Genomic DNA, 26905 nt, shown 5'->3' with positions numbered 1-26905 from the left:
AGGTGTTAACACAATGCCATTAAATCTACTCAATAGCAAAAGCTGCAGTCAGTGGATTTATGTGTCTCATTCCTTTGGAAATGTGTGAATCTAACAGAATAGTTTAATGGCCAGATTTTTCAGCTGCAATGTCTGATTTTGCACGTACATCAGATAGTATGCATCTATTTATGCAAATAGATGTGGGATTTATATGCACAAAATATACATGCTGGAGAACGCCTATTTGTGGCATCGAGCTGCATTCAGAAAGGAAAGAGATCGCATTTGGATGTCAGGGTCACGCAGGAGGAAACTGGCAGGAGCCATACTTAGCACTCGAAACTGCTGCTTGCCATTTTCAGTGTTCTGTCAAAACTAAACTGACTTTAAGTTTTGTTTTTCAGGCCCTGTTTCGAGCTGCCTTTATTTTTACACCAGAAAATCTCTAGTTGAGCGGCATCAGCTGTATCTGCTGCCAACCTGAGCCTGGACTAGGCCTGACGTGGCTCTTTCGCTCTCAGAAATGGCCAGGCTCAGGCTGGCTCACAGATGCAGCTGAGAAACTGGTCAGGCACTACCGATTTTTCTACCCCATCCCCAAACCACCACTCATCCAAATTACTTTCTTCCCAGGAAGGCATCTCCTGTGCCCTCTCCTCTCTCTGCCCATGGTTTGATTCATGCCAGGCAGAGGCTGCCCCAGTTCCCAGCCTGCCCCACACCCCTGGGGCCCCTAGCCACTCTGTGGGGCACTTTCTGCCCAGACAAGGTGGTATTGAGCCAGGGTCTTCCAAGGTGAAGGAGCAGGTCCCGCTATGGTGGGGCTTCAATTTCCTCTGGTGCCATTTTCACCCCTCTCTCCAGGTATGCTGATTTTCCTTCTCTGTGTATATTACTTTTTTCCTGCAACAATGGTACTTTTTCCTGCGGATACGCTTCTCCCCCATCACAGCTCCTTCTCCTCCCAGCCTGGGCTGGGCTCTCCTCACTGGGTATGCTCATCACCCCAGGGCTGTATTAGTTTTTCCTGCGATCATGATAATTTTTCCTCACTGGATATGTTTATTTTTCACCTGGACATGTTAGCTTTTCCCCTAGTGGGTTCATCTTTCTGCTGGATCTATTAGTTTTCCCCAGGTACGCTACTTTTTCCTCAGCAGACACCTCCCTCCCCTGGATATGCTGGGTTTATTAGTTCTTTCCCAGAACATGCTGGGTTCTTGTGCTCGTTCATTCAAGTTTGTTTTCTGGACAGGCGAGCTCCGGCTCCCGGGCTTCCAGCCCCCCGCAAGCTTGGCCGCTTCCTCCCCGCGAGGCTCCGTCGGCTGCCGGGGGAGGAGGAGGAGAAAAAGAAGCGGTAGCGCCGCCGCCATCCACCACCTTCCCCCTCCCCGCGGCGGGGCGGTGCCTGTCACTTTAAGGCGGCGCGTGCCCGCGCGCCGCGGGGCGGGGCCTGGCGGCGGCGCGCGGCGAGCGCTTCACCTGCAGCCCAGAGCGGGCGCCGAGCGGCGGCGGGAGCGGGGCGGTAGCGACCCCCTGGCGCCGGCACTGCGCAGCGCGGACGGGGCGGCCAGCCGCTCCGCCACTGCCACAGCCCGGCGGGCCGGCCGGGGCGATGAGGACCGGCTCGCGGGTGCTGCTGGTGCTGCTCCTTCCCGTCTGGGGCTCGGCGGCGGTAAGTGGGGCGCTCCGGCGGGGCGGGAGGGCTGGTAAGCAGCACCCCCGGGCTCCGCGCACCGCGGAGGTTCCGCCGCCGCTCCGCGCCCGCCGCCTGCGGGCACGGCAGCCGCGGCAACTTCGGGGTCGGAGCGCGGAGCCGGTCCGAGCGGTCGGCGTGGGGGAGCGTGCGGGAGCGGAGCGGCGCCCCCGCGTTCCCTGCCGCGTCCCCCTCTCGCCGCCGCTCTTTCAGTTCGTTCTCTCGTGTCGTGCCTCTGCCGGGCCGGTGGAACTTGCCCTCCGCGGTGAGCGTCGCCGGATAAACTTCGGGCGGGGGTAGCGGCGCGTCCCGGCGGCGGTGCGGCGGAGCTCTGCGCGCCCCGGAGGAGCCTCCGCGCCCCAGCGCGGTCGCGCTGCGCTGCCCGCTCTGTGCGAGATGTCCCTCCTCTGCCGGCGCCGTGGCGGTGCTTTTAACTTTTATCTCTATGAGACCGGAGCACGACGAGCGGGGCCTGATCCTCGTTGGGGGCTAATGGGCTGAGAAGTTTGGGGGTTTTAGGGGTTCGCGTGTCCCCCACCCCGAGTTCAGGGGTATCTGCAGGACATCAGTAAATGCCTGAGCGCGTGGCTGCGGTGGTATGGTGCGAGCGGGGCGGCTGCTGTATGGCTCGTTGGACTGGCTGCGGGAAGAAGAGCCGCTTATTTTTCTGCCTGAATCCCGCTGTGCCAAGTTGGACGCGTGAAGATGTCCCGAGTCCGAGCCCTCGGGATGCCCGTGGGTGTGCAGAAGCGGCCCCGGTGCGCTCTCATCTAGCGAGTGCTGTTACAGTAACGGGGTGATTTCAGATTCAAAGCCCGTTACCTTCAGTCAGACCCCTTGAAATGTTTCCTAATGGCAACATCTTGCCAGCGACAGTCAGAGTGCACAGAGCCGCCGCATCCTTGTGCTTCCCATGCAGTAGCTGGCATCTGTCTCCCGAGCGTGATTTTTAGCAGAGTACGTTGGCTTGCTTTCTGCTTACTAAGCTCATCTGAAAGGACCCTTAGCTCCTCGTCCCTTCTGCCTCTCCGTAATAATGCAGCGTCGTCTGTGTCCAGGAGTGTTTTGGGAAGCCCGGGGGAGCTCTGCTCCTCTCCCCGAGGAGGCAGGTGCATGTCTAGAGTTGCACTTTCTCGGGGAAGCGACTCTCCCGGTCCCCTGGCTTCAGCCTGCGCTGTTGGGACTGGAGGTGTCGAGGCGCAGCCTGCATCGCTAAGCGATGCTCTGGCTAGCCCTGCCGACAGTCCGGGAGCGTTAGAAATCCCTTGCCGCCAGCACTTGTTTGTGCATAAATCACCTGGCACTTGTTAGGCATAAATCACGGGCTGAAGTGCTTTCAGCGAGCTGGCTGAGGTCTGGGACCCTGCTTGCTGGGGAATGTGTGTCCTGTCCCAAAGAGCCTGGACTACCGTGACCAGGCTGACCCGTCCCTGTGGCAGGGGCTGGTTCCCCGCTGTGCGATCCAAAGTTGTAGCAGAGCAGCTGAGTGCTTAGCTGGATTCTCCCTGCTGGGTCCTGACAGGTTGTGGGGGGGACTGTGCTATTCAGTGGCATCGTTACATTTTTGGTCAGGTGTCCCTTCCTTCCATTCCTTCCATCCCCTTCCCAGTGCTGGGGCAAGTGTAGACTCTCGATGGTCCCAGAGGCAGCAGCAGGCTGAGCCTTGGAGGCTTCTGCAGGGCAAAGGGGAAGGAAAGGGACTTCATCTGCTGGGAGCTGGGGTATTTCTTCTCCCTCGAGTCCTGGGGCTTGCCCAGTTTCTCAATAGCAAAACCCAGTGATTTGGATGTTGCAACATCAGGCCTCTGCGTGGCTCCAGTGTGAGCACAGCTCGCCCTGATGAATTGCTGCTCTTTGTTTCCCCCCCCCTTCTGACAGTGCCCAGTATCCCAGCCTTCCTACAAACAATGTTCTCTATTGTAGTCAAGCAACTATTTTCTGGCCCATTTTATTTTTGCAGCTACAGTATGGATCCAGTCCAACAGATAGGCGCTTTAGCGGTCTCTACTTGCACACTGCTTTACTGTTCAGGTTTGCCCATGCCTAAACACAGAGTCATGGGGTGCAAAATGTTTTCCCAAACGACAAAAGTCATGGTATGCTTTTTTCCTCGTTCTGTTTTTGCAGGCACACAATGGGGATCTTACAGTTAGACCCACATGCAAGCCTGGCTTTTCAGAAGAAGACTACACAGCATTCGTCTCACAGAACATCATGGAAGGGCAGAAGTTACTCAAAGGTAAGTGGAATAAAGAGCTTAATAGGCACTGCAATAACTGTATTTTCGGGAGGTGAAAGGAGGCTTAAAGATGCTGGTTTTGATGGTGAAATTGTCTGCAGAATTATGTTTGTAGGAGGATGAAACACTAAGTGGTTTACCTGAGCGCAGTTTTGAATACAGATGAATCATTCAAAGTCCGCGTGCTGTCTGCTTCAGGTGGATTGTTTGCCTATAGTATGCGAGGTCATCACTTCACTTTTAAGTCTCCCACTCCCACCCCGTCTGAAGGAACTCTACATTTGATATTTTAGAAAGGATTTTTATGTATGAAATTCTAAGATCCTTAAATTATCTCTGCTTTGAAATGCATGATAAAGCAGACGTTGTTGTTGGAAATGTGGTAAACAAGCCTACAGACATTCTGTTCACAAACGTGGCATTCATTTTCATTACTGCCCCACTGACAACATGAAAACACAGGCAAAAAGAAACTACCAATTAGCTTTATAGTAATTGCAGGATTATAACCACTTTTGTGATTGTAAACTCTAAGACGTCTTCGTAATCCAAATAACAATAGATTATCCTGTGTATTGATCTGTCTCCCTTTCAAGTTAAAAATAATTAAACTTTATATTTGCATGATGCAGGAAATAATTGTTTTACTCCAAGAGAATTTTTGAAGATGAAAATCTGCATACCCACACCCCCCCAGCAGCATCCTGCTTGATCTAAACCACTAATCATTGCTGGATGGCAGAGCAGTTTTAAAAACCTACTACATTGTGGAGTTGGGGAGCTCATCGGGACCTGATGCTCTACTCAAGGGTTTATAAACCCTTTGCTACTTTCTTCTAAGTACATTTACTCACATTCACATTTCTCTGCCAGAAAGCTGGGATTTCTGTCTTCCTCCAGAGCAAACACCTGCTCCATTACTTTGATTTCTCTCAAAAGAGGGAGAGTTGTCAGTGTTCTTTCTGGCTTCAGCAGAATCCAGGACTGGACATTTTTTCTCTACGTGAGTTGGCAAGCAGTTTTGTTTCTGAGCCCAGTTGTCTTAGTTTTGCTGTTCAGGAATTCTCTTGACTAGCCTGGCATCAATTAGTAAATGTTGGGGAGTTTTATTTTTAGTTTGAAAGATAACCAAATAGGGATTTGACATAAACAAGCCCAAGAATATAGCAACACATGAAGAGACCAAATACCGACTGCTTACTTGTTTAGCAGCATTTCTTCCCAAACAAATGGCTTTACAGGTCAGTCTGTAAACTGACTAGATTTTATTCTTTTTAGCTCTGGAAATTATTTGATAAACAATGTCCTCCAAATACTATGGAAAGTCAAGTCATTAATATACTTGCTTCCAGGAGTATTTTTTGCAGTTCAGTGCTTGGTACGTTGAGCTGTGTGTATGTGTAGGTGGACAGTAGGGAAGGAGCAGAAGGTCTGCTCAGAGGAGTCAGCTGGCAGTGGCTTTGAGGACAGCATAGTGGCTGTCATTTTGTTTCAGCTGTAACTGATAATTTTTAAATATAAAATTATATTTAGATAAGCTGTCAAGTTGATTTGAATGAAAATACATTTCTATTTAATTTTATCCTTTAGGGACCCAGTTGGAGTTTTACATTAGTCATGGCAAACCCGGCACTGATTTAGGGCTGACCTGGCCCTGAAGGTATTACGTGTGCGTGCAGCACGTCTGAGATTCGTGTCCTGATAACGTTGTCACGATGCCTGTGATTTGTTAGCATTTTGTCAACCAAGGGGGAAAGAAAAAAGTGCAAAAGCTGTGTTTGCTAATAAGTAAAGTACCGTCTTTACACCTTTTAATCTACAGTCAAATACATGCTGCTGTTTATCATAGGGAACAAATATATCTAATTAATTTGTACAATTATGGGGGAGAAAATCTGCTGCATAAAATTCTTCTTCATGGTTGTGTTGTTCTTTATATATACTCTAGCATGCAAAATTGGTAGCTTTCCAGTTTAGGTTTAATTTTACTTCCTAACACTTGATATGTCTGAAGCATAAAATGTTTATCTCTTTCTTCCATCTGGGTGAAGTATTGTACAATAGTTCAGACCAAAAATGGGTTCAGATTGCTTACATTATCATGTTTGATAGATTGACATATGTACTGTTTCACACCATCTTACCACGCAAAGCTTTGCTGCCAGCTACCACCATCTTATTCATCAGCATTCAGTAATTCATCTGCAGGCCAAACGGGGCTGCCTGCCTGGGAGCAGGAGGTAGGGATTCACCTGTCGGTGGTTTCGTGGAGCTGCAGGAAGTGTGTGTGTAGTTCAGATTGCTCTCGGAGGATTCCAGTGGGCAAATGCAAAGCCTTTATGCGGCATAATCCTCCTCACTTTGTCCTCGGGAAGGAGATGTGAAGAGACCTAGGACAGTTTATACTGCCTAAAGGTTTGTTCATCAGAAATCAGGTAGCATGTAGACCTTGGCATAGTGGTGAACTTCAGCTGACATTGGGAAGTTTAGTAGTTATGTGGCTTGGGACGAGCTGGGTGGCAAGAAACCCAGCGTTTCCCTTGTAAGCTTTGTGATACCCAGCTCTCAAATGTATGCAGTGTTATGAATGTGTCAAAATCAAAGTGCTTATAGTATTCTAGGTTTGAATCAAGTTAAACAGATAATGACTGCTTATAATTGACTTATTCCAATGGAAATAGCTTAGCCTTAATTTGACAACAAGAGCTTTTACAGAGTCATTGTTTTATTATAAGTATGCCATAAGCTATTAACTACTACTTTGTGGTTCATCTTATTTGCCTGAGTCAGCTCTCTTAACATCCTCAAAACATACAGATTCTAGCAGGAGCTATTTGTTACACAGTAATTAACTTGTTTATGATAAATGGATGGGAGAAATGTCACGGCATTTTGTTTTATGTATAAATGAAAAGCATTTGCATTCCAAAATTTTCATGTTAATTAGACTTAAAATAGTTTTCCCCAGAAGTGCCACAAATACCACATATTGCACATCACTGCCAGCACTGCAGCCTGATGATGGGGTATTAGCTGAGTTGATTTGTGGAGCAAATGCTTTCCTTAGAAATGCTGTCCCCAGATCTCTTAATAAAAGCTAGTGGGATGTAATCTGTTACAATATTTGATCTTTGTTTTTGTTTGCAGGACAATAAACTTAGTTTTGATTGCTGATGCATGATAATGTTTAAAATAGGATACTTAACTTTTTTTCTTCTTTAGCCTAAGGGGAAAAAAAAAATCTGAGAGCCTGCAGTATGGCAGAGGACAGTTACAGCATGGGTATCTTTTTCTCTTTGTTAATTATTAATGCTAACTTAAAATGGTGAGAACATTGGCCCTGAGGAGCGGGGAGCAATGACATGCAATACTGTGCTGAAGCCAGTTCAGGACTTACTTGGGGGATCTGATCTCTGAGTGTTGACTCAGGCGTACGGGGATGATGATAAGTGGTGGCCTCTTGGGAAATGAGAGAAAGGAGGAGTAGGATGCTGAGAGTGATGATCTGAGGGGGGGTGGTGGTACTCTTGGTACTGGGTTTAAGCCCTTTCTGGTTTTTTAAGGTTTTTTGAAGATTGTAATTTTTTAAAAAAAGGGATTTTTCAAGATTAGAAATTCAAGTTTTATTGGCATGCTGTGAGACCGTGGCAACTAGTGGTGGGTGGAATGGCATCATGGTGTTAAATGCATTATTTTTCTAGTGTAGTACCATCGCAGTTACAGCACGGTCACTGCTCATAAGTACAGCCAAACAAAACAACTCATAGCTTTCCGTACAGTCAGGGGACAACGCAATCATTTGGGGCACACAGCTCCTTTTTTGTTTTTCCGTGCTTCTCTTCATCTGCAGTGATTCATGTTTCTGTAGCCCATCCTAAATAGTGCCTATACTGATGCAGCAGGATAACTTCACTTGTGTAGGCAGTTACGTTTGGGTAGAAGCACGTGGAAGCACAGTTTATTTTCATATGGGAAGATGAATAAACTGTGCCAGCATGTTCTGCTTGAGCAAGTGTATGAAACCAAAGGTAGCCAAGCTTCATGCAAATGTATAAAACTGTAATTGCTTCCACGCTAGGATTTTTACTACTGTTATTTTTGGTTAAAAACAAATAAAATTAATAATTTTACTTTAATACCTGTTTTTTAATAAGAATTTAGGATGGAGGCCATCTCTCATAAGTGGGTTTTTTGTGGGGTGGGTTTTTTTTGGAGTTAGGATGTTCTTCATGGCCAAAGCCTTTTGTTCTCCACACTGAAGCTTCAAATCCCCTACCTCTTCAACCCTCATCACCTCTGACAGTAAAACAGGAAGGCAGCAACTGCTGTTAGAGAGTATAGAACAACTGTTTGTTCTGTTAGAGAATATAGAATCAAACAGGCCAAAAAAACCCACCCAATACCCCAAATCTTCATGGGTAGCATATTAAAAAAAAAAGGGGAAGGAGAACCTGAGCAAGCCTGTGCGAACTCTGATTGAGCCTTGTTACTTGTAATTCATGTAGCATTAACTGTAGGGCATATATATCATGCATTCTTTGGCAGGTAGATGTACAGTGTTTTGGTTAAGTGAGTAGAGGGAATCAAGTGTGGACTGTTAGTGACATCTGCTAACAGCTGTACTTGGAAGTAGTCACACAGACCCACAATACAACTGCATACATGATACTTGGCCCCTGCCAAAGCAGGAGGAATACTCCCAGCTTAGCCAGCATCCTTCTGGGTTACACACTTGTTACGTTGCAGTTTATCTGTAGTGTCATGGCTGCAACACGTGAGTTGGTAAATGGGGGTGTTCTGACTGTCTGTACGTCTGGCTTCCCGCTTGTCGTTGGTCCAGAGTCCAAGAAATCCATAGCTACCCGACTGCTCTTAGGCTTCTGTGGTCAAGTTCTGCCTTTGGAGCATGCTTGGGAGGATGATCCATCCCGATGGCATTCTGCTTGCAGCCACAGGTTTTACCCAGACCTGCCTCCATCTTCTGAGTGCCTTTGGTGTGTCCTACAGCTGTTCTTTGGAAGTGAAGACCATGAGGAATGTTAGGATTTGTTCTGGGGTTTGGTGGAGTTTTTGAGCACCTCCTGAGGGCTGCTCCATCCTTGTGGCAGTGTGGAAGTTCTGCTGAAGTATCTGGTGCCTTCTGTGAGCTGTTCTGAGCTTGAGAGACAGAGAGGCTTTTCCATTCATACTTTCATTATTTTCTGGTGTGTGGTTCTGCATGAAAAGCAGTTACTGAAGTTATCGTACACATAATTAGCTTCACAGTTCCCTAATAAAATCTGGAAGTAGGAGAAAGTCCACTGGGAACCCAGAACTCTTTTCCTAACCTTTCTTCATTCCTTTCTGGGAGGAAAAAAGAGGCAGGCAGGCAGCGGCTCTCTGTTAAGCTTGTACATGCTCCAGTGAAGCTGCCTCTCAGAAAACACTTCTCCCATTCCACAGGACAACTTCTTTTAAAAGCAGTTCCTCTTGATGGGCATGTTGCAAATCAAAACCGTAACTTCAATCACCAGTTCCAGGGGAGACCCCAGAAAGAGCTGCTGCAGATTGGGGAACTGCTGATGCATATTTATTTTTAATGTTCTTCTTCAGATCTAACTTCTGACACCAAAATGATGTTTAAGATGACATTTTTATCTAAATAAAATTGCAGTTAATGAGACCGGAGTAGTCAATAACACTCTGTAGAGTTAATCCCCTTACACTGCTTAATAACTGTATATATTGCTTTCTAGATCAGAGCATTTGAACCAAATTCCTCAAACCCAAGTAAAATTACTTTTTTCTGCGTTCTGGGGAGCTAACTGATTTTTATCTGAATAAATCTGCTTCTCCAACAACAAACTCAGAGCTGAGGGTTGTTTTTTTTTTCCAGGAAATTGTTAAAGAATTGCACTGCTTCAAATTAGGCACTCTCAAAAATATTTAGGAAGAAAATGAAACAGCAATTTCTAGTGAATAATTTATTCATTTCTTTATGCTTAGGCTTTTAAGAAATAAGTCATGCCTGGAACAGTACCAATTTGTTATTTATTGTGAAATACCCGTTGTTTTGAACTCCAAAAGGATAATGTTGGGTCTTTTAAGGTTAGGAAATGTTAATTTTTAAGTCACTTCTGTGTTCAGAAACTGTCTGTCGCTGACAGAGCTCATGAGGTCTGATCTCACAGAGCAGATGCTGAAAGCATTCTGGAAACTGTTTTGCATGTGGTAAATTAAAATTATTTAGTCTAGCAGTGAAATATTTTCTTGCTTAATTTTCATTGACCTAATGCCAGTTCTCATGGCCTAATTTCATTGATATTTACGTGCAAGCCTCCTTCTGCCTTAATTTCTAACCTGGAAAAAAGAGTGTAAGGTTTTTCTAGAGGTAGCTATTTCATTGTGAACTAAAGCTGGTGAAGTTCTTCCTTCAACACCAGCGTGGGCCATGCACATAGCTTATAGAATATTTTAGCAGTATAGATAATACTTAAAAGTCTTATTTGAAGGGCAGGAAGAGATTAGAACTACAGAGGATAGGAATTCATTGGCAATCTGCTGCTTAATGTATTTCCTATAATAGAGTGAATTCTAGTGCCACAGGGCAAAAAGGGAGTTCTTGCTCAGTTTGGGGTTACTGGTATATCCAGAATTTGTGCTGTTCCTGTATAAAGCCTACTTTTTTCCATTTGTCTAAAAATAAATAGTAAGACCCAAGACCTGAAAGTGGTGTGTGAAAAAACAAAGGCTGATAATTTCCTCTGGGAACTCCAGTTTCCTGTGGTTTGAGGAGGGGTTTGAGATGAGCCAGTGGTCAGTTTCTCCAGGACCCTCATCTCACGCACTGGAATTAATGCTGGCTGGATGGACTTGATCCATTTGTGTGTGTGTGTGTAAACCTTTTGTGCACTAGCCAAGGGTTCTGCAGAGCATTTGGCTTCATGTTCAATTTTACTTTTTGTGCCCAAATGACCCCCTCCATGTTGCTTTTTCAGGTAATGCTCAGGAGCATCCTTGGCCAGTGGTGCCATCAGAGGGTTGTCTTGCTACTCTCTGTGCTGTGATATATTGGTTTGGATACTTTGTTTAAATATTTATTTATTAGGATGTCTGAAAGGAGAGGCTGAGAGAGCTGGGATTGTTTAGCCCAGAGAAGAGAAGTCTCAGGGGGAGACTTTATTGTTATGTGTACCTCCCAGGGGTGCAGAGATGACGGAGTTGGGCTCTTCAGTGGTGCATGGAGAAAGGGCGAAAGGGAACAGGCACAAATGGAAATGCAGGACTTGCCAATTAAACTTGGGAGGAACCTGTCACTGTGAGGGTGATCAGATCCCAGAGGAGGTTGCTCAGGGATGTTTTGGAGTGTCCATCCTTGGAGATACTCAGAACCCAACTGGATGCAGCCCTGGAGTCTGCTCTGGCTGACCCTCTGCCTTGGATGAGGTGCTCTGCAGAGGTACCTTCCAGCCTCCACTGTACTGTGGTCCTGTGAAATGCTCTGCATGTGAATATTTGGAAAGGCAGAGTGACAAACTGAGCTTTCCTGTGGATACAGATCAAATAGCTTTAAATAAAAACATTGCAACAGCCTGCAAAAAATGATCCTCACAGGGAAATTGTGTTTCTGTAACTTCTTGGAAGCATAACCTCTGAAGAGAGAAGAATTGACACACCAGGGACCAGCATTCTGCTGTTTGCTTCCATTAATGTCCAGACTTAACTTGGGCATAGTTTGTCTCCTGGCGTAAGGAAATGTTACGCTTAAAATCAAAAAGCTCTTGGTTTCCTCTTTATTTTTAGTAGAATAAAAGGAGAACATATGGAGTTTCTGTTTTCCCAAAATATTTGTCATTAGTACTGGCTGCTTCACTTCTTCCAGCAGAATCTTTCCCAAGCGACTTTTCTGTGATATAAAAAAATAGCTGGGTTGAACAAGATTTCTTTTTGCCACAGGCTTTATCATTTTTCTTGCTTGTATTCATTGTCCCTAATTCATTTATTAATTTTGCATTGCAACTGCACAGAGGGAGAGAGAAGTGGCAAATGTTCTGGCATATGGGCTGCACTGTCATTGGAAACGATGACTTTCATCCGCTCTTGCTGCCCCGTTCCTCATGACCCCAGGCTCCAGTGTCTCTCTTTGCCAGCCTGTTTAGATTCCCGCTTTCTGCTCCCTTCCAATACAAAATTTTAATTATTTTTTGCTTTGCCCTCACTACTTTCCTGCCACCGTTTCTCACTGCTTGCCAGCGTTTTGTAATAGAGAGCCAGTGGCAGTAATTCAGCACTCTGCTAGTTATGCTGTGCTATAGCTGCTGCTTGGAGGGGTCACATAAGCTACAGCCTATTAACATTAGCATGGTAATAGCAGCCACTGTGTGGAACGCTCAGTGGGAGTGTTGGAAGCTCCTCCAAGGACCCTGAAGATATGTATGGGCCACCCATGAAGGAAGAGGAAAAAAAATAAAAATGCCCTTTCTGCTTTGAAATGAGCCAATCTGTGTGTTTCATTGATACCCAGAAGCACTGCAATCATTAAGGCTATTACTATGCCTATTATAAATCACAATTTTGTAGCAGTTCATAGATTAGTCGCAAAAATTACTTTTAGTCTAAAATTTTGTTACACTGAGTTTGTCTAGTAGCAATTCCAATCCTTATTAAACAAAATTGTCTTTAAAATAATGATGAACATAGCAATTAACCAAAGACAAATAGTCAAGATTACAAAAATTGTTCCATACAAAGCTGTGTGTCGGCTTGTTCTGTTGCTTTGTGTGTAGAGAGTCATAAAGTGCAGGTCAGTGAAACAAGCATTTGTTATTTCACCGAGTAGCAGGAAAAGCATGTTGGGATTCTTGGTATGTGAAGTAAAGAATCAAGAAAGAAAACTGAAGAAGTTAAAATAGAGCAATGGTTGTACCTGGAAAAAGTGCCAATCAGGGCCAGTTTAAAGTGTAATGTTTAATAACCTGTGTGATGGAGTCAGTGGTTGATAATGGATAACTCTACCCTGAGTGTTTGGTATCTGCCTGGTAGCTGCTTCTGGCCTTGAGGTTTTATTGAGGACTCTCACTGATTTCACTGAGAGCTGTTTGTGATATTACCCGAACCTGCTTGTTACCATCTGTTCACTGGTGTTTAACGAGCTTAACAAAAAATAGGTCTGGAGGAACTCAAGAGATACCTAATGCCTGCTCCTTCTTCAGGGAATGAGCAGCTCCTTTGGAACAGGCTTGTCTCCAGTGTGGTTTTGAAGATTCCAGCCAACATACTGTATCCCTTCCCTTCCTTTCCTTTGTCTTTAAGCTGAAGCTCTCTTGATGCAATGTAAACCTGTTGCTATTTATCTTGTTTGTTAGAGACACAGAAAACAGTTGTTGCTTTTTTTTTCTTCCTCCAACATACTTGAAACACTTTCTTCCAGCTTCTGTAGGCTGAACCACTCACTGGTTCCCTTTGGTGCCTCATGCCCGGGCTGCCTTCTCTGTGCCCTTATCTTTGCTACTAGCTTGATGCCCCAAGTTGATCTGACTACGCCAGCCAAGTCTGGCAGCGCTGAACAGACGAGGAGGATTACTTTGCCTGGTTTGCAGGCAATACTCCAGTTGATTTATCTAATGTGATGATTGCTTTTTTTTTTTTTCTTAACAATATGACGCTGTTGACTCATGTTCAGCTTGTGATCCAGTATAACCTCCCACATCGTTTTTTGAAGAACTGCTACCTACCCAGTCATTTTCTATATCTGTAGTTGATTAATCCTGCTGAATCAGGTTGCTTTGCGCCTCTTCTATGGAATTACATCTTTGGGATTAATTTTTGTTTTGTTGAACAACCTGATCTGACTTGTTAGGACTGTTTTGAATTCTAATCTTGACCTCCAACAGAGCTGCAGTTGCATCTTGCTTTCGTATCAGTTGCAGATGTAACAAACATATGCTGCATTCCTTTATCTGTTCTGTTAATAAAAGCATTGAACAAAACCAGTTCAGAACAGACTGTCGCAGAGCCCATGTGATAGAGCCTTCTGTTTTGACCGTGAACCATTAAAACTTAAGCTCTGGCTGAAGTTATTGAAATGACTAAAATTTGAATAGCGGTTTATAATCTGAGCCTTTTATGTCTTGACATTGTGTATCTGGGATGTGTAGGAACACAAATCCAAACGTCTCCATTTGTCAGTAACCTTCTTGGCTTTTACAGGAGTTATAGACATTGGGATCTTTGAGTTTTCACCATCTGCAAATGTTCCAGATTAAGTTTATGGTCGGTTCATGCATGTTAAATAAAATGCTGTGGGAGGGGAAGGACTGCCTCTCATCTCTGTCCAGCATTGGACACACTGAATTTGTAGGGTGTTTTAGGTGTCCCAGCTCAACTGCTGGCCAGTCCCAGAGGTTTGCCTCCAAGCTACAGGACATGCTTTTCAGGCTGGCCTCTCCGGAGACTCTAAGTGAGGTCTGCTTTGTAGAGGACATTTTTATGTAAAGAGCTGTTCCTGATCTCAACATGAGCTGAAAGAGCAGGATGAAATTCAAACTGGCATAGTAAATAGGAGTGTTGTACCTGTATGCTGAGTATGGATGGACTTCTTGGTGTAGTCTGTGTTTTCACTCTACTCGCTGATTTTGACCTTTGCTGTGCCCCATTTCCCATCCTGTCATCTGTCCAACCTTGTAATGTGTCAAGGGCTTTACATGTGTTTGCTTTGTGCAAAACAAGTATTGCACAGCCTGGCTTTATCCTATCTGTATTATTCATAAAGCTTATTAGCCCACACAAAGATATTTTTTTCTGTTTAGTGTCTCTGTTTAATTTTGCCCATCATGCCTGTGTGTTTTGGTAACTCAAGAAAGCCAGATGCATGCTCATCTCTGTGTTGGAGGAAGAGACTCCCTCTGCTGATAAGATCTGATTCTGGAGCATCTCACTTCAGGAGGGGGAAAGAGAGTGGGGCTAGTGGGTTTCCAGATGGGAAATTATTTATAGAGTATTTCCCCCCACCAGTGAAACTGCTTCCCTGGGGAATCAGAAAAAGTCATCGTTTCAGGTTCTGCATGCCTTCCTACTTGTCTTTCAGGAGCCTAATTATTGCTGGCTGGTTGCTTAGCTCCCTTAAAAACAGAAGGTTTATACAATTACACATGAAAGGCAACTGTTTTGCTCATCTCCAGAAGCTTTAAATATTTTTATTTTATGCCTCAATTATTTGGGTGAATTATTCTTTTATTTATTTACCTTTTTATGGGCTTCTGAAGATTTTTCAATCAATTCCGTGTCCTTTTTTGCCCTTTGACCTTCTGTTGAGGATGGATAAAGAAATGTGGGTAATGGCAAAAAACCCCAAAACACAAACCCCGAAGAAAGCCTTTTTGATCTTGTTAGAGTTTTTTCTTTCCTAGGGGGAGAAGAGGGGACAGGTTGAGAATGATGAAAGATATGTCTGTGGTTGCTTTGACAAAGAAGAAGCTATAGGTCATGGTAAGGTTTGGTGTGACAAAATCTTCAAGGATGGCAACTATCAAAAATGTTTGGATTGCACCCAAAGATTTCCCTATACTGTGTTCACCCTACAAGAAGAGACTCTTATCAGAAGTTTAATGATCTCTAAAAATCCAGATGCTCATTCAAGTTACTGAGCAGAAGATGGATTATTTCTGTGCAGAATTTACCAAAAGATGTTTTTTTGTTTATTTGTTGTTTGGCTGGAGTTTAAAACATAAGAGGAATTGATAGTTAAAAGGCTGTTTGCTATACCTGGTAACAGGCAAGTTACTCTAGTTGTACAGGAGGGCTTTGATAACCTCCTGACTAGAAGAAACCAAAGTAGAAGGGTTGTATGGGGCAGGAAGAAATAGTGAAGTTTGTGTTAGACATGAAATAGAGGTTTAATCCCATACTGATCACTGAACACCCCTTGCATGAGTCTTTGTGGGGATTTCTGAGAGTGGTGAATTAACTGCAGTGCTGTTGGCAAAGCTCAGTGCAGACGATGCGTTTCACTGGAATGAATTTTCCTAGTATTTTCAATAAAACAAAGTTTTATTTTCCCTTTCTACTGTGAATTGAGGCATAATGTTGGCTGTATCGTGTTTAGTAGCAGCAGCACTGAGCAATAGTGGCACAGCTGGTTTTACCTTTATAATAATATAGGGAGTTTCATTGCCTGGGAAGACATGATGACGAAGCAAAGTTCTCTTAATGCAGCAGTAGTGTCCTTTGGCAGCGCAACTGCAAGAGGGAGAGTTTCACATCTGTGGAGTGGGGTTGCTCCTGGGGAAAAAGAAAATGAAAATAGGGGTGTTGTATGTTGAGTGCCAGGAGATGTGGCTGCCCCACAAAACTGCTTGGCCACAGTTCCGTGTTGGGTCTGGATGACTCCAAAAGTGATGTGTATTATGGAGACCTGCAGAGAAGATGATATTTCTGCCACAGTTTATTTCAGTGATTTTTTTATTTTTTTTTTAAATCTGTATTGGGGTCCCTTGTGAACAGCAATATTTGTGTCTGAGTCTCCCAAGAAATGTTTGTAGGGAATCCACATACCAAGAAGCCTACAGTTCTGAGGACAGCTGTCCTGAAAAAAGGGAAAGGAAAAAAGAGAAAGAAAAGGAAAAGAATAAAAAAATAAAAGCTCAAGGTTATATACTAAAATCAGTAACACATGTTCAAAAAAGTTAATATCTGGTGAACGTCAATTAAGTACTTCCCCAGCTAATAAATAGCTTAGGAGGCATAAAATTTAATACTCCTAGAATTGTAGGAGCCTTTGAAGAACACTTTTAAATGGGACTCATTGGAAGGAGATTTAACACTGACCTCTTCCGAGGTGAGTACTGAAAAAGATCTGATGGAATGAGAAGTACATTTCTTGAATATCGAGGCATTTTGGCTTTAGCTTCTCTTTCATCAGGTTGCTTTTGAAATAGTGTATTTTTTAAGTCCTTGTGTCCCACATCAGCCAAATTGCACTAGTATATAGTGTCTTGTTTATTTATGAGCCTAATTCGAGGTGTTTCTGAAGGCGCAGTGGGCTTGGGAGTGGGTCACTGGGTGACAAAGCTTGAAGAGCATCTGCATGTAGTTTTTCACGTGGCCATCCCTCCAGGTCCTTATCAGTTTCAGCCTTAAACAATGAACATGTTGCCCACAGAAGGATCTCAAGGACCAGAATGATTCTCACTTTGGTGCTTCTCTTTCCTCATGGTCACCTGTGGGAAACAACTGGGAGATGTGTGTGTTTCTGAGGGTGGTACTGGGCACGCTTTGTCTTGGGCAGTGAGCTTGTTCATTCTGTTACAGACTGGAGCTTTCTTTGAGATGTGAGCAGATAAGCAATGGCAACTGCTCTGAGGTCACTGAGACATGATGTAGTAGTTAGGAATTTATTTGGAAATCAGAGTAAACCAAACTTTGCCCCAGTTGGCTTGCTCCCTGACAAGCAGAGCCCCCTGGTTTTTCCTAATCCCCATGCCAGTCATTTTTTGGCACTTACAGTTTGGACAAAAAAAAATAAAATGAAGTAATACATGGCATTTGTTTTGGCCCTAGTCATGACTCATAAATAGGGACAACATCTGTGCTGATAGTTTTTCATGATATATAACCAGATTGAATAAGCAAAGTTTTCATTTATTGCTGTTCTTTTCCCATTGTTATATTTAGGGAGCTCCAGTGTAAAGACCAAAAGTATATACTTACATACATTACTCATGGATAGATCCAAATTTATATACATCTTGTGAATTTTAATGCAGCCGCTCTATCATTTTTCAACTAAAAATGGCTTATTGCCTTTCCCTGAGCTTTACAAAACTTTTTCAAGTTCCTTCCCAAATCTTGGTCTGTTTAAGACTCGTACTGCTGCCAAGTCTACACCATTCTTCTAATTAAAAGACAAGGAAAAGAGAAGTGAAACTTCCAGTGGATGTAAATCCTTATAATCCTGAAATGGTGTAAATCAGTGCAACTCCCGAAGTCATTGGAACTACTCTGACTTACATCTACTGAAAATCTGGCACGTAATATTCCTGCTGGTCTTTTCTTTTGCCCAGTAGTTGCTCTACACGGAGTTGGCACTGCAGACAAAGCTCTCTCTTACTAGCTGTTAGAGGGTGGCACGGCTTCCAGCACTGCTGATTCAGCACAGCAGAGGCCATTTTCCTGATTTCTTTGTGAGCTAGATTAAATTACTCTGCAGCCTGGACTGGAGCCACAGGCCATAGTATTACAGCCTTATAACATGGTATCCTAGCCCATGGCATCTGAGAGGTCTGGCTCTGTGTAAAGCCCTTCTGCATTGCTGCAAAGGATTTTTAGGTTTGGCAATCTGTCCCTTTATAAGGCGAACGCCAGCAGTACCGAAAATATTTTGATTGTCTAGTTGAGATATAATAAAATGGGGTTCTGTCGATTGAAGGCAGGGGTATCGTGGGGATCAGGTTAGTATGAAAACTCCACTGTGTGTGTTTGTCATGGCAACGTTTCTTGAGGCTTGCCTTACAGAATTACAAGATAATAAATAATGAATGTTAATGAACATAACACAACAGTGGCACCCGTGAGGTGTCCTGCCTGAGTTTGAGGGGGGGAGGTTGTGCCATTCGAGCTGTTTGAATGACCAATCAAAATTTTGGAAAACCCATTTCCTTTTGTGTCTCACTATATGGACGTTTCTCATCAATTCTGAGCGGGTTTGGAACTGAACCAAGGGGGTGAAGCAGTGGGACGCACTTTGTGGTGAGCTGTGTCTTGTTCGCATCCTACAGAGAAGTGGGATGTCTGTGACTACTGTAATAGGCACGAGTAGATGAAAAAGCATGTTTTGTGTTCCCTGAAAGCTCCTGGCTTTGTGTATTAAAAAAAGCATAGCCAGCTCTGCTCTCCAGTTGAGCTTCACGATGGCAGCTCATAGCAATGTTGGTCTGGCTTGCAGTGGCCCAGCGTGGATTTACCCTCCAAGGCTCATGGGCTATGCAAAAAGGAGTCTGGTGAATGGAGAAAACAGCACTATTAATGGGGGGAGAAAAGGTCAAACAGATGAAAAGTAAAAGCCCTTCTGCTCCCAGCATAGAGGACGATTGGAGCTGATCCTGAGCTGAGTGTTGGAGTGAAGTTGAGACTAGCCTTGAAGAATGTTCCCCTTAAGTTTGATGAAGTTTCACTTTATCTCTTCTCCCTTACCTGAGCATCTCATCACATTGTTGTCTTCTCACTTGAGAGTGCTTGAGTCACATCAGAAAGACAGGCAGCCCATACATGTGGTTATCTTGGATTTGCCTTAATGCTTTTCAGCTTTATCTCTGTAGTTTAAAAATAAAAAACAGCACCACCATACTAAACCTCTTGGTTTTAATAGAAACACGGATGTATTTTTACAATTAAAAAGTACTATTGAATCAGAACAGTTTTGAAACATGATTCCCCAAGTGTGATACAGAAATGAAGTTCACGTTGCTGGTTTCAGTGCCAAGCAAAGGTGGACAGATGAGGAAAGATGTTTCTGAGCGGTTTGTTCTATTTTCTGAGACTTACTTTGGTCTCACAGTATCGGGTAGTGTTCCAAGCAAAGGGTTTATCTATTGATTTCTCAATGTATTGTGCTGTTAATCTAAAACTTCTTTCCCCAGTGGAATTTCTATTCAGAAGGCTCTAGCCAAGCTCAAGAAAGTTATTTGATTTGGGAAGTTTGAAAAAATAATAAAAGACGGATTGATGCCGTTGGATTTTCATGAGCTCAAGTCTTCAAGTAAAATACACAGATTTCTTCCTCCTGTATATACTCGTGATGCTTTGGTTCATTATTTAGGAGAAAAGCAGAGTATGAAGATCACTTGTTTTACTGGCTGAGAATTTGCAATTATGTTCCAGCATCCTTTAAGTATTTAAGGAAACTAAACCTTTAAAAAGAGGGAGAGTAGATGGTGCTTTATGGACTTTCTCATTATTAAAATGTTCCTTTTTAAAGAACTGAATACAGCAATAAGCAGTCAATAAAAAAACTCAGAAGGTACTCATTGCCTTTGAGTGAGCTGGTATTTCTTTGTGTGTTGTCTGTAGTGCAGGAGTTAAAGAACAAATGACATGGATGAGGTGCAGCTGGTGGCAAAATGGAAAAAAAAGGCATTTTCCCCTTTTCAGGTCTACATTCCTGTCTGGCTGAAGTCAGTTGCCTTTGACTTCACGGTGCCCGTGACTGGTCCAATAATAGGTTTATACTATTTCATTAAGACACTGTCAAATTAAATCAAGGAAGGTGGACTCATGTCGAAAAAGAGCTTCCCTGTGAGTGTTCCCTGTCTCTGGAGCACTCTGGGTTGTTAGAGCTGACTATTATCACTAATTCAGGTTTGGAGGTATACTTGTTGCTCTTATTTATGCAAAAAAATCCCCTACCCCAGCTCTTTGGAGGTATGTGATTAACCTGAGCCATTATTTCATGGCTTGCCCAGGTGGGAAGCTGGAAATTAAGTGTGCATGAAGAGTTTTCTGGATTTGGGGGAAAAATGTTGTATTAACCATGCAGTTGGTCTTTGTCAGGGGCATTTATAGGTTCCTCATTCCTTTTGGTGAGTAACTTCACAAAATTTATTGGTGAATGGTTCAATCTGCTTAAATGGGCTGATTTTCTTGAGTAGGTAGAAATAACATCTTATTTCACATCTCAGATTTACTTTAAATGAAAGGCCAAATCCAGATTTGACTTGCTGTTCTTCCCAGACTCCTATTTAAGTGCCAGGTGAATACGACACGTAGGATTTGGCCTAGTGAACTGTTCAGAGTAACTTAAAGACCTGCTAGCAGTTCAGACTGTGCTAGAGATCCAGGTTTTTGAACCAGATAGGAAAAAAGTGGTTTTTTTAAAATATTTTTTTTTTTCATCCGTGATGTAGAAATAAGTGCTTTAGAATATCTGAAACATCCACCAGTATCATTTCACTGCTGAGAATCGGGTAACTGTGTAAAATTATATTGACCTGAGGGGATTGAAATATAGAAGTGGCCATGCGCTTAACTGTGCAGGAATCAAACTGTTTTACTGATAACATTTTATTGATTCATCTTCTCTCGGTGTTACAAGTAGCCCGAAGCTTCACAAAATGAGCTGGCAGTGTTTGTGTGTTGTGGACGTTGCAGCATTGCAGCTCTTCATAGGTATTGAAATTTTATATATGGGCTTGAGAGCTCAGATAATTACTGTGATTTGTAATGACTGAGACTGCAGATGGGGCTTCCCAGAGGTTTCATTTCAAGCTAGATAACTGGTAATTCCTCTTTTCTGTTTAAGAATCTGCTGTCCCTCCTTTTCTCCGCAGCTGTTAAGGTTTCTCTCTATGAAAAGCGGAACCGTATCTCTGACTTAATGAAGATGCGTAAAATGATTGAAATTGCCTTAACAAGGCAGCGCTCTATATACAGTAGCAGGGAAAATGTGTCTTGCTGTTCGAAAGGGATACTTTGTCCTTTTCATAAAGGAACTATGGTTTCTAGCTGTATTATAAAAATAATAACAATAAAAATAAAATCCTTCTTACGATAAAGCTTTAAGAAAATGAATGGCTTAAAAAACCACAATGGCAGATTGTGAGTTTAACCTGCATGTGTTGTCTAATTAAATTCTTTTGAAGGAGCTAATTTCATGTATTTTATTTAATGAAGGCTTACTTAAGATTTTAATGATGTGGGTCTTTTCTCTTCAGCAGAATGCCATATTGACTCATGACATATTTTTACACAGGCTTCATTCTGCCGTGAACAACAGTAGTTGAGAATGTGAGCGCTTGATAAAGTATCATTAAATTAGCTTATTGTAGTTGCAGATTTTTATTATGCTACTTCACTGAGATATGAATTGATCGCCTTGTACTTGCTGTTTTTTAAAGGTGCAGCATTGTTATTGATTATGCTGCTTTATCTCAAGTGTTTCATCAGCCTGCTGGCAGCCTTGTTCCCTGTGCAATTTAAGAAAGTGCTAGCCTTTGTGCTTCCTCCCCCCTGCCCCGTATTCCATGTGTTTGCATGTCTTTTCCTATTGTAAATACACTGTAAGAGATTGTGTTTCCTGTTTGTACCATATTTGTACCCTTGTGCACAGCAGCTCTCCATCGTCCGGGGGCTTTGGGTGCTGCCATAGGAAGGAGAGGGTGGTTGGTGTCCTGCTTGGAGGTGCTGCTGAGTGGTTTGTTGTCCTGGGCTGATTTCCAGGGAATCTGTGAGATTTACGAATGCCGAGGGCAAAATCAATTCTCCTCAAGTGATACAGCATATGCATTTGGAACAGCGGTTTCATCTGTGCAGTCGGTGTAATTGTTTGTAATGCAATGTATGTCACAAGTGAAGTCAGAAAAACAAAGAGCCTACATCTTGGGTAGTCAAAACTTTAAAGTATTTTTCTGTGTTAACTTGAATGGTGGTTTTCTTCTGTAAATCTTGGAACACCCAGACCTATTTCAATACTAAGTGTATTGGAAAAGGATTGCTGTCAAGGCTTGTCCATCTAATTAAATTCCCTTATTAGCACTGGAGCTGCAGTCTTCCAGAGAAGACATTAGATGAATAATCTTTCCAACTTATCTGGGTTAAAAACTAGATGGCCTTTCTTCAAATGCTAAGCTAAAAGTCCAACAATAAAATATTTAAGTGTTCCTTGAGTTGCCCTTCTTGTGTGATCTTTGTAATTCAATATATTCCTTAAATATAAATTGGTATTTCAGCTGTCTGTGAAATATTTTCAGAGTTTAGTTATCACAAGGACTGGATGCTGCGAGGGCTCTGTCACCTCCTGCTTCAGGCTGACGGCATTCCAGTGGCAATGTCTTCTCTGTGTTAGCAAAGTTTGCTGAGATTCCTTTTGACACACGCTTAGCTGAACGTAGGAAACTTTTTGTCATAAAGTCCTGCTGATCCACAGAGGTGGTTTGATGTCTGTCTTGGTGATTGTTGCCTCCTTACCCAAGGAGGGACTTTGATGGAGTACTGAAATCCTCCAGTCTGAGGCAAAGCCTTGATGTTACCTTGGAACAGGTGGGGGCTTGCCATGGGTGGGAGTGAAATGAAATGCGCTTTGACCCTTGAGCGTTGCGAATCGGCGTCGGATGACTGGCAGCAGATGTGCAGTAGCCAAAACCAACTGTCTGACCCTATGGTGTGTGTGTGGTTGGCTGGAGCATCCAGGGTCCTGCTCTCCTCCATCTTGGGGAGCACAGGGGCCTTCATGTGGGCCATCAGGGTGATGCGGGACTGAGTGCTGTGTATAAATGTTGCCATGTATAAATGGAAGAGAAAGCTGTCCTTGCGGCAGAAGAGAGGTCCACGGTAGCTCAGGGCTGGTAATGGAGAGTATCATGAGAATGCTCAGGAATAGGTGTTTAAAATTTGTCAGAAGTTTCAAGAAACAAGATATTTGTGTTAATTAGACTATTTGCCTGTCATCTTTATTCACTACTTTAAACAACAAAAACCCCTTAAGTGAAATCAAAGCGTGGTAAGTCTGCTTGATCAAAGCTTGTAGAAGGAGGGGAATACTGGTTGTAACCATGTCCTCAAATACGGATTTGTGATAAATTCTTTACTGTAGCACGAAGACATTTGTATTATGTAGGTGGTGGGAAAGTGTTGATGAATGTCTTTCAGTATTACACAGGCAGCCTGTTCCCTTTCAGATGGATTTGTGATGCCATAGTGTTGTCGTCTTTAGGTGATGCCAGAAAGGTATAAATAGGGGTGGTTTTTTTTTTCAACTTTTCAATGTTATTTTTCAATTCAAATCTTAGTATGTATGTGCCTGTCAATTGACTGGCACTGGTTCTCTGTGGCCTTGTCTTCCTCATGTGTCTTCCTCAGTATCTGTCTCTTTATCTTTACTTAGATGGCAAATAATCTTTGAGATGGAGATCCTGGTTTTCCTGACCTGAGCGATAAAACAGCACAGTGGGCTCCTGGCCATGAATGGGGTTGCCTACCTTCTGTCTTGAAGGGAATGAATAATAAAATGAAGAGGAGATGCCTTTGGGTAGCTGTTCAATGTCCTGCTCAGATGTTCCTTTAGAGCAGGTTGATAAGGAAATCTGTCCAGAAATTTCTGGCGTGTTGTTTTTTGGGTCTGGTGTGGGATTTGTTGGTTTTGTTTGTGGTCTTTAAAGAGGTGAGGTTTTTTTCAGAAATGGGTATGAGGCAGAGGAAAGACAATTGCTAGATTTGAATAATGGAGAAACAGGGTTCTTCATGGTTCATTGTCTGTGAATGGGAGAAAGAAAGAAGTGCTGTGGACCTGGGTAGGAGGAAGTGATGGCATGCATGGCCTTCAGACAAGGACAGACAGCCCGAGCCAACTGCGTGACACTGCAGAGGTCAGCACCATAGCACTGAAAGTTTCCAGTGTCTCACTGTCTAGTCTAGAATGAGGACTAGAAAACACCAAGGGAAACAGAAAGAAGTCTGCCATAATTGTGACAGGAGATAACTGGGAAACAAAATACAGTACAGTGCAGGAGCTTGTGTGCTGTCAGCCACTGATGTACATCTTACTCCATCCATGGCGTAATAATTTGCACTGAAAATCTTTAGTCAGAAACCAGCTGATTTCTTTTCTTTCTTTTCATTCTGCTCCTTCTAGATAAGGGAATGAAAGGATTACTTCATAGATGTGTAATTCAAATGCTGATGTTCTGGCTCATTACAGAAACCAGCACAGCCTACTGAAAAGAACAAAGCGTCAGCATGATAACCCATCTGATCACCTACCCAGACGTGCTTTTATCAACTCGAAAGCCCCGTTAGTCTGAAGGATTCCCTACTACAGGAATTCCTCACCTGTGCCTCTGTAGCTGACTTGGCTGCAATTCACAAGTCACAAATTGTATGTTGTTTCTGGGCTGGTTACTTTGAAGGATTTTTAAAATCAATGTCCTTAGTCCACTACTTCTGCCTGTGTAATTTTTAGGTAAATGGCTCAGGTCAGTTGGAAGGAGAGGGAGTGGGCCCAGTGCCCTAAATAAGTATTCAGAGATGTTATTTCTTAATCTGTAAAGAATAAAGAGGAAGTTTCGAGTCGATTGCTCAGTGGTGGTGGACTGACCAAACCTTGATCTTTAGATACATCTTTTGAAACTTGTCTCCATTCAAAACTTCTATTAAGTATCTTTCTTCGCTCAGCTAGATAACTGCTTACAGAGAGTGTGCGCTTCTGCTCAAAGGCATCTGTAAAACCAGACACCAAAAAGGTGTCAGGAGTAAATCTAGAACTCACTGATGTGTCTGCTGGCTTTCAGAAATAGTTTCATTTATGATGGTAACTTCTTTTCAGCAGTTGACTTGCTGTGATCTTAAAGGAAACTCTTGCAGACTGAGCTTTTCCTGCTTTTGCGAGGAGAAATTGTGTATTTTGTGCGTGTGTGTGTTACTGACATGTATGGGTCTCATGGAATTTGGAGGCCATGGGCAGTGGCTGAGGGTTTGATGTAAGGGTCAGAGTTATAAGGTGGCATTTCTGCACTTTAAGCTTCTAAAAAAAACCAACCCCAAAACCATATCAGCATTTAAAGCTTTTTAACAGCACCCTGTAAAGGCTGTTTCAGAAGATGTTTAAAACCTGTAAAAAACCCAACCAAACAAGAAAAAGGATGTGTCTGCCTTCTTGCATGCAAGTGTCCCTGAATAGCAAAATGGGTTCATTTTTACTTATTTATGGGCAAATTTTAGAGGTACATCTGTTCCTCCTCTGTATACAGTCAGCCAGCCAAAGTTTTTAAGATACTTTTTGACAGGCTTTGAAGATTTAATGCCAGGTGGAAGATCAGTTAGAATTACAGATATCCTAAACTTTCAAAATACCGCTCCTGCTTGAAAACTCTGTTACTTCTGCTCCCAACTTTAATGAGGCAGGGTCTAAACATCACAGCAGCTGAAGCAGGGAGAAGGGAAAAAAGCCAACCCAGAAATTCACAAGAAGAAAATCTTCCTGCATGTTTACAGTAAAGCCAAAATATTTGTGCTGTGTTTATTTAACTTAAAAGCTCAGGGATATGTCATCTTATAAAGATGGCGTTACTGGAATAAAGCAGTAAGAAGCATGTTAAGTCAGGCAACAGAGCAGGAAACACTTACCTGGACTCGAGCTTTTATTATTTTCACAAGTTGCTTATACTGCTGTCACTAAAGAGGGCAAATAACCATAGATAAAGCTCTTTGCTTGCCATTAATTGTGAGAGCAAGTGTGCGCCTTTAGATCGCAAAGAACCTGATTTGCATGTGCAATCAGGCAGCGAGGTATCCTGTAGCTAGCCCTTCTACATCTTAATTGTGTCTGCGGCACTGCGTCTGCAGAGTGGGAAGCTTTGTTTTAAAGATCACACCCCTAAAAGCGCGGAACACATAAGCTGTCGCACTGGGGATTGTTGTTTGCTTTGCTTTTTATTCAGTAAATTCAATCACTCATTGAAGTAAATATATATATATATATGCACCCTTTGGAAGTATGGCCTGAGGAATCTGACACTGGCCATCAGTTAGTGGATTTTGCTTAGTAATTGCTTCATCTATTCAATACTATTGAAAATACCCTTGAGCAGAATATAGCTGCAGGGGAACAGCACTCTAAAGCAGCAACCTAATTAATGAATCTCATTGCCACTTAGACGAGCATTATACAGTTGGCCTTGGTTGTCAGTGTAGATCTGTCCTTAGGACGTTATATATTTGTCCAGAAAACGGGTGCAATGATGAGAAAAATGAATAACGTGGGTCTGGGGGTCCATGAGCGAGGTGAGTTGTATGTGTGGGTGCAGTTGCGTTCTCGATGTTACAGGTGTCGCCAGCATCTTGTGGCTGCATGGAACAAGAAGTGAATTCTCCCAGCTTTTATCTCTGTAGCCGTGACCAAGATTATTCATTGCATTTAGATGAAGTGAAAAGAAAGTAATCGTAGCCAGAGTGTGAAAGCAGGTAAATTGTTTTCACATAACAGAAGGGAGAGTGAAACTGAAGTATAATTTTTTTTTTCATTT

At 43.1% G+C, this 26905-nt stretch overlaps 1 protein-coding gene across 1 annotated transcript in view; it reads left to right on the top strand.

Moving 5' to 3' along the window:
* Nucleotides 1-1597: 1597 nt before the first annotated feature.
* The window catches only part of CDH4 (cadherin 4), a gene marked incomplete at its 5' end in the record, with an annotated part of 444834 nt that continues 419526 nt past the window's right edge, over nt 1598-26905 (top strand). The window contains 2 exons of the mRNA XM_084271711.1: nt 1598-1657; nt 3806-3917. Of these exons, the coding sequence (XP_084127837.1) occupies nt 1598-1657; nt 3806-3917 (172 nt within the window). The remainder of the gene's footprint in view (nt 1658-3805; nt 3918-26905) is intronic.

Source organism: Gallinula chloropus, assembly GCF_964237585.1.
Source record: "Gallinula chloropus genome assembly, chromosome: 16".
In the NCBI taxonomy this organism is placed as follows: Eukaryota; Metazoa; Chordata; class Aves; order Gruiformes; family Rallidae; genus Gallinula; species Gallinula chloropus.
The sequence above is the reverse complement of the archived record's forward strand: the minus strand, read 5'-3'. Positions and strand labels throughout refer to the sequence as shown.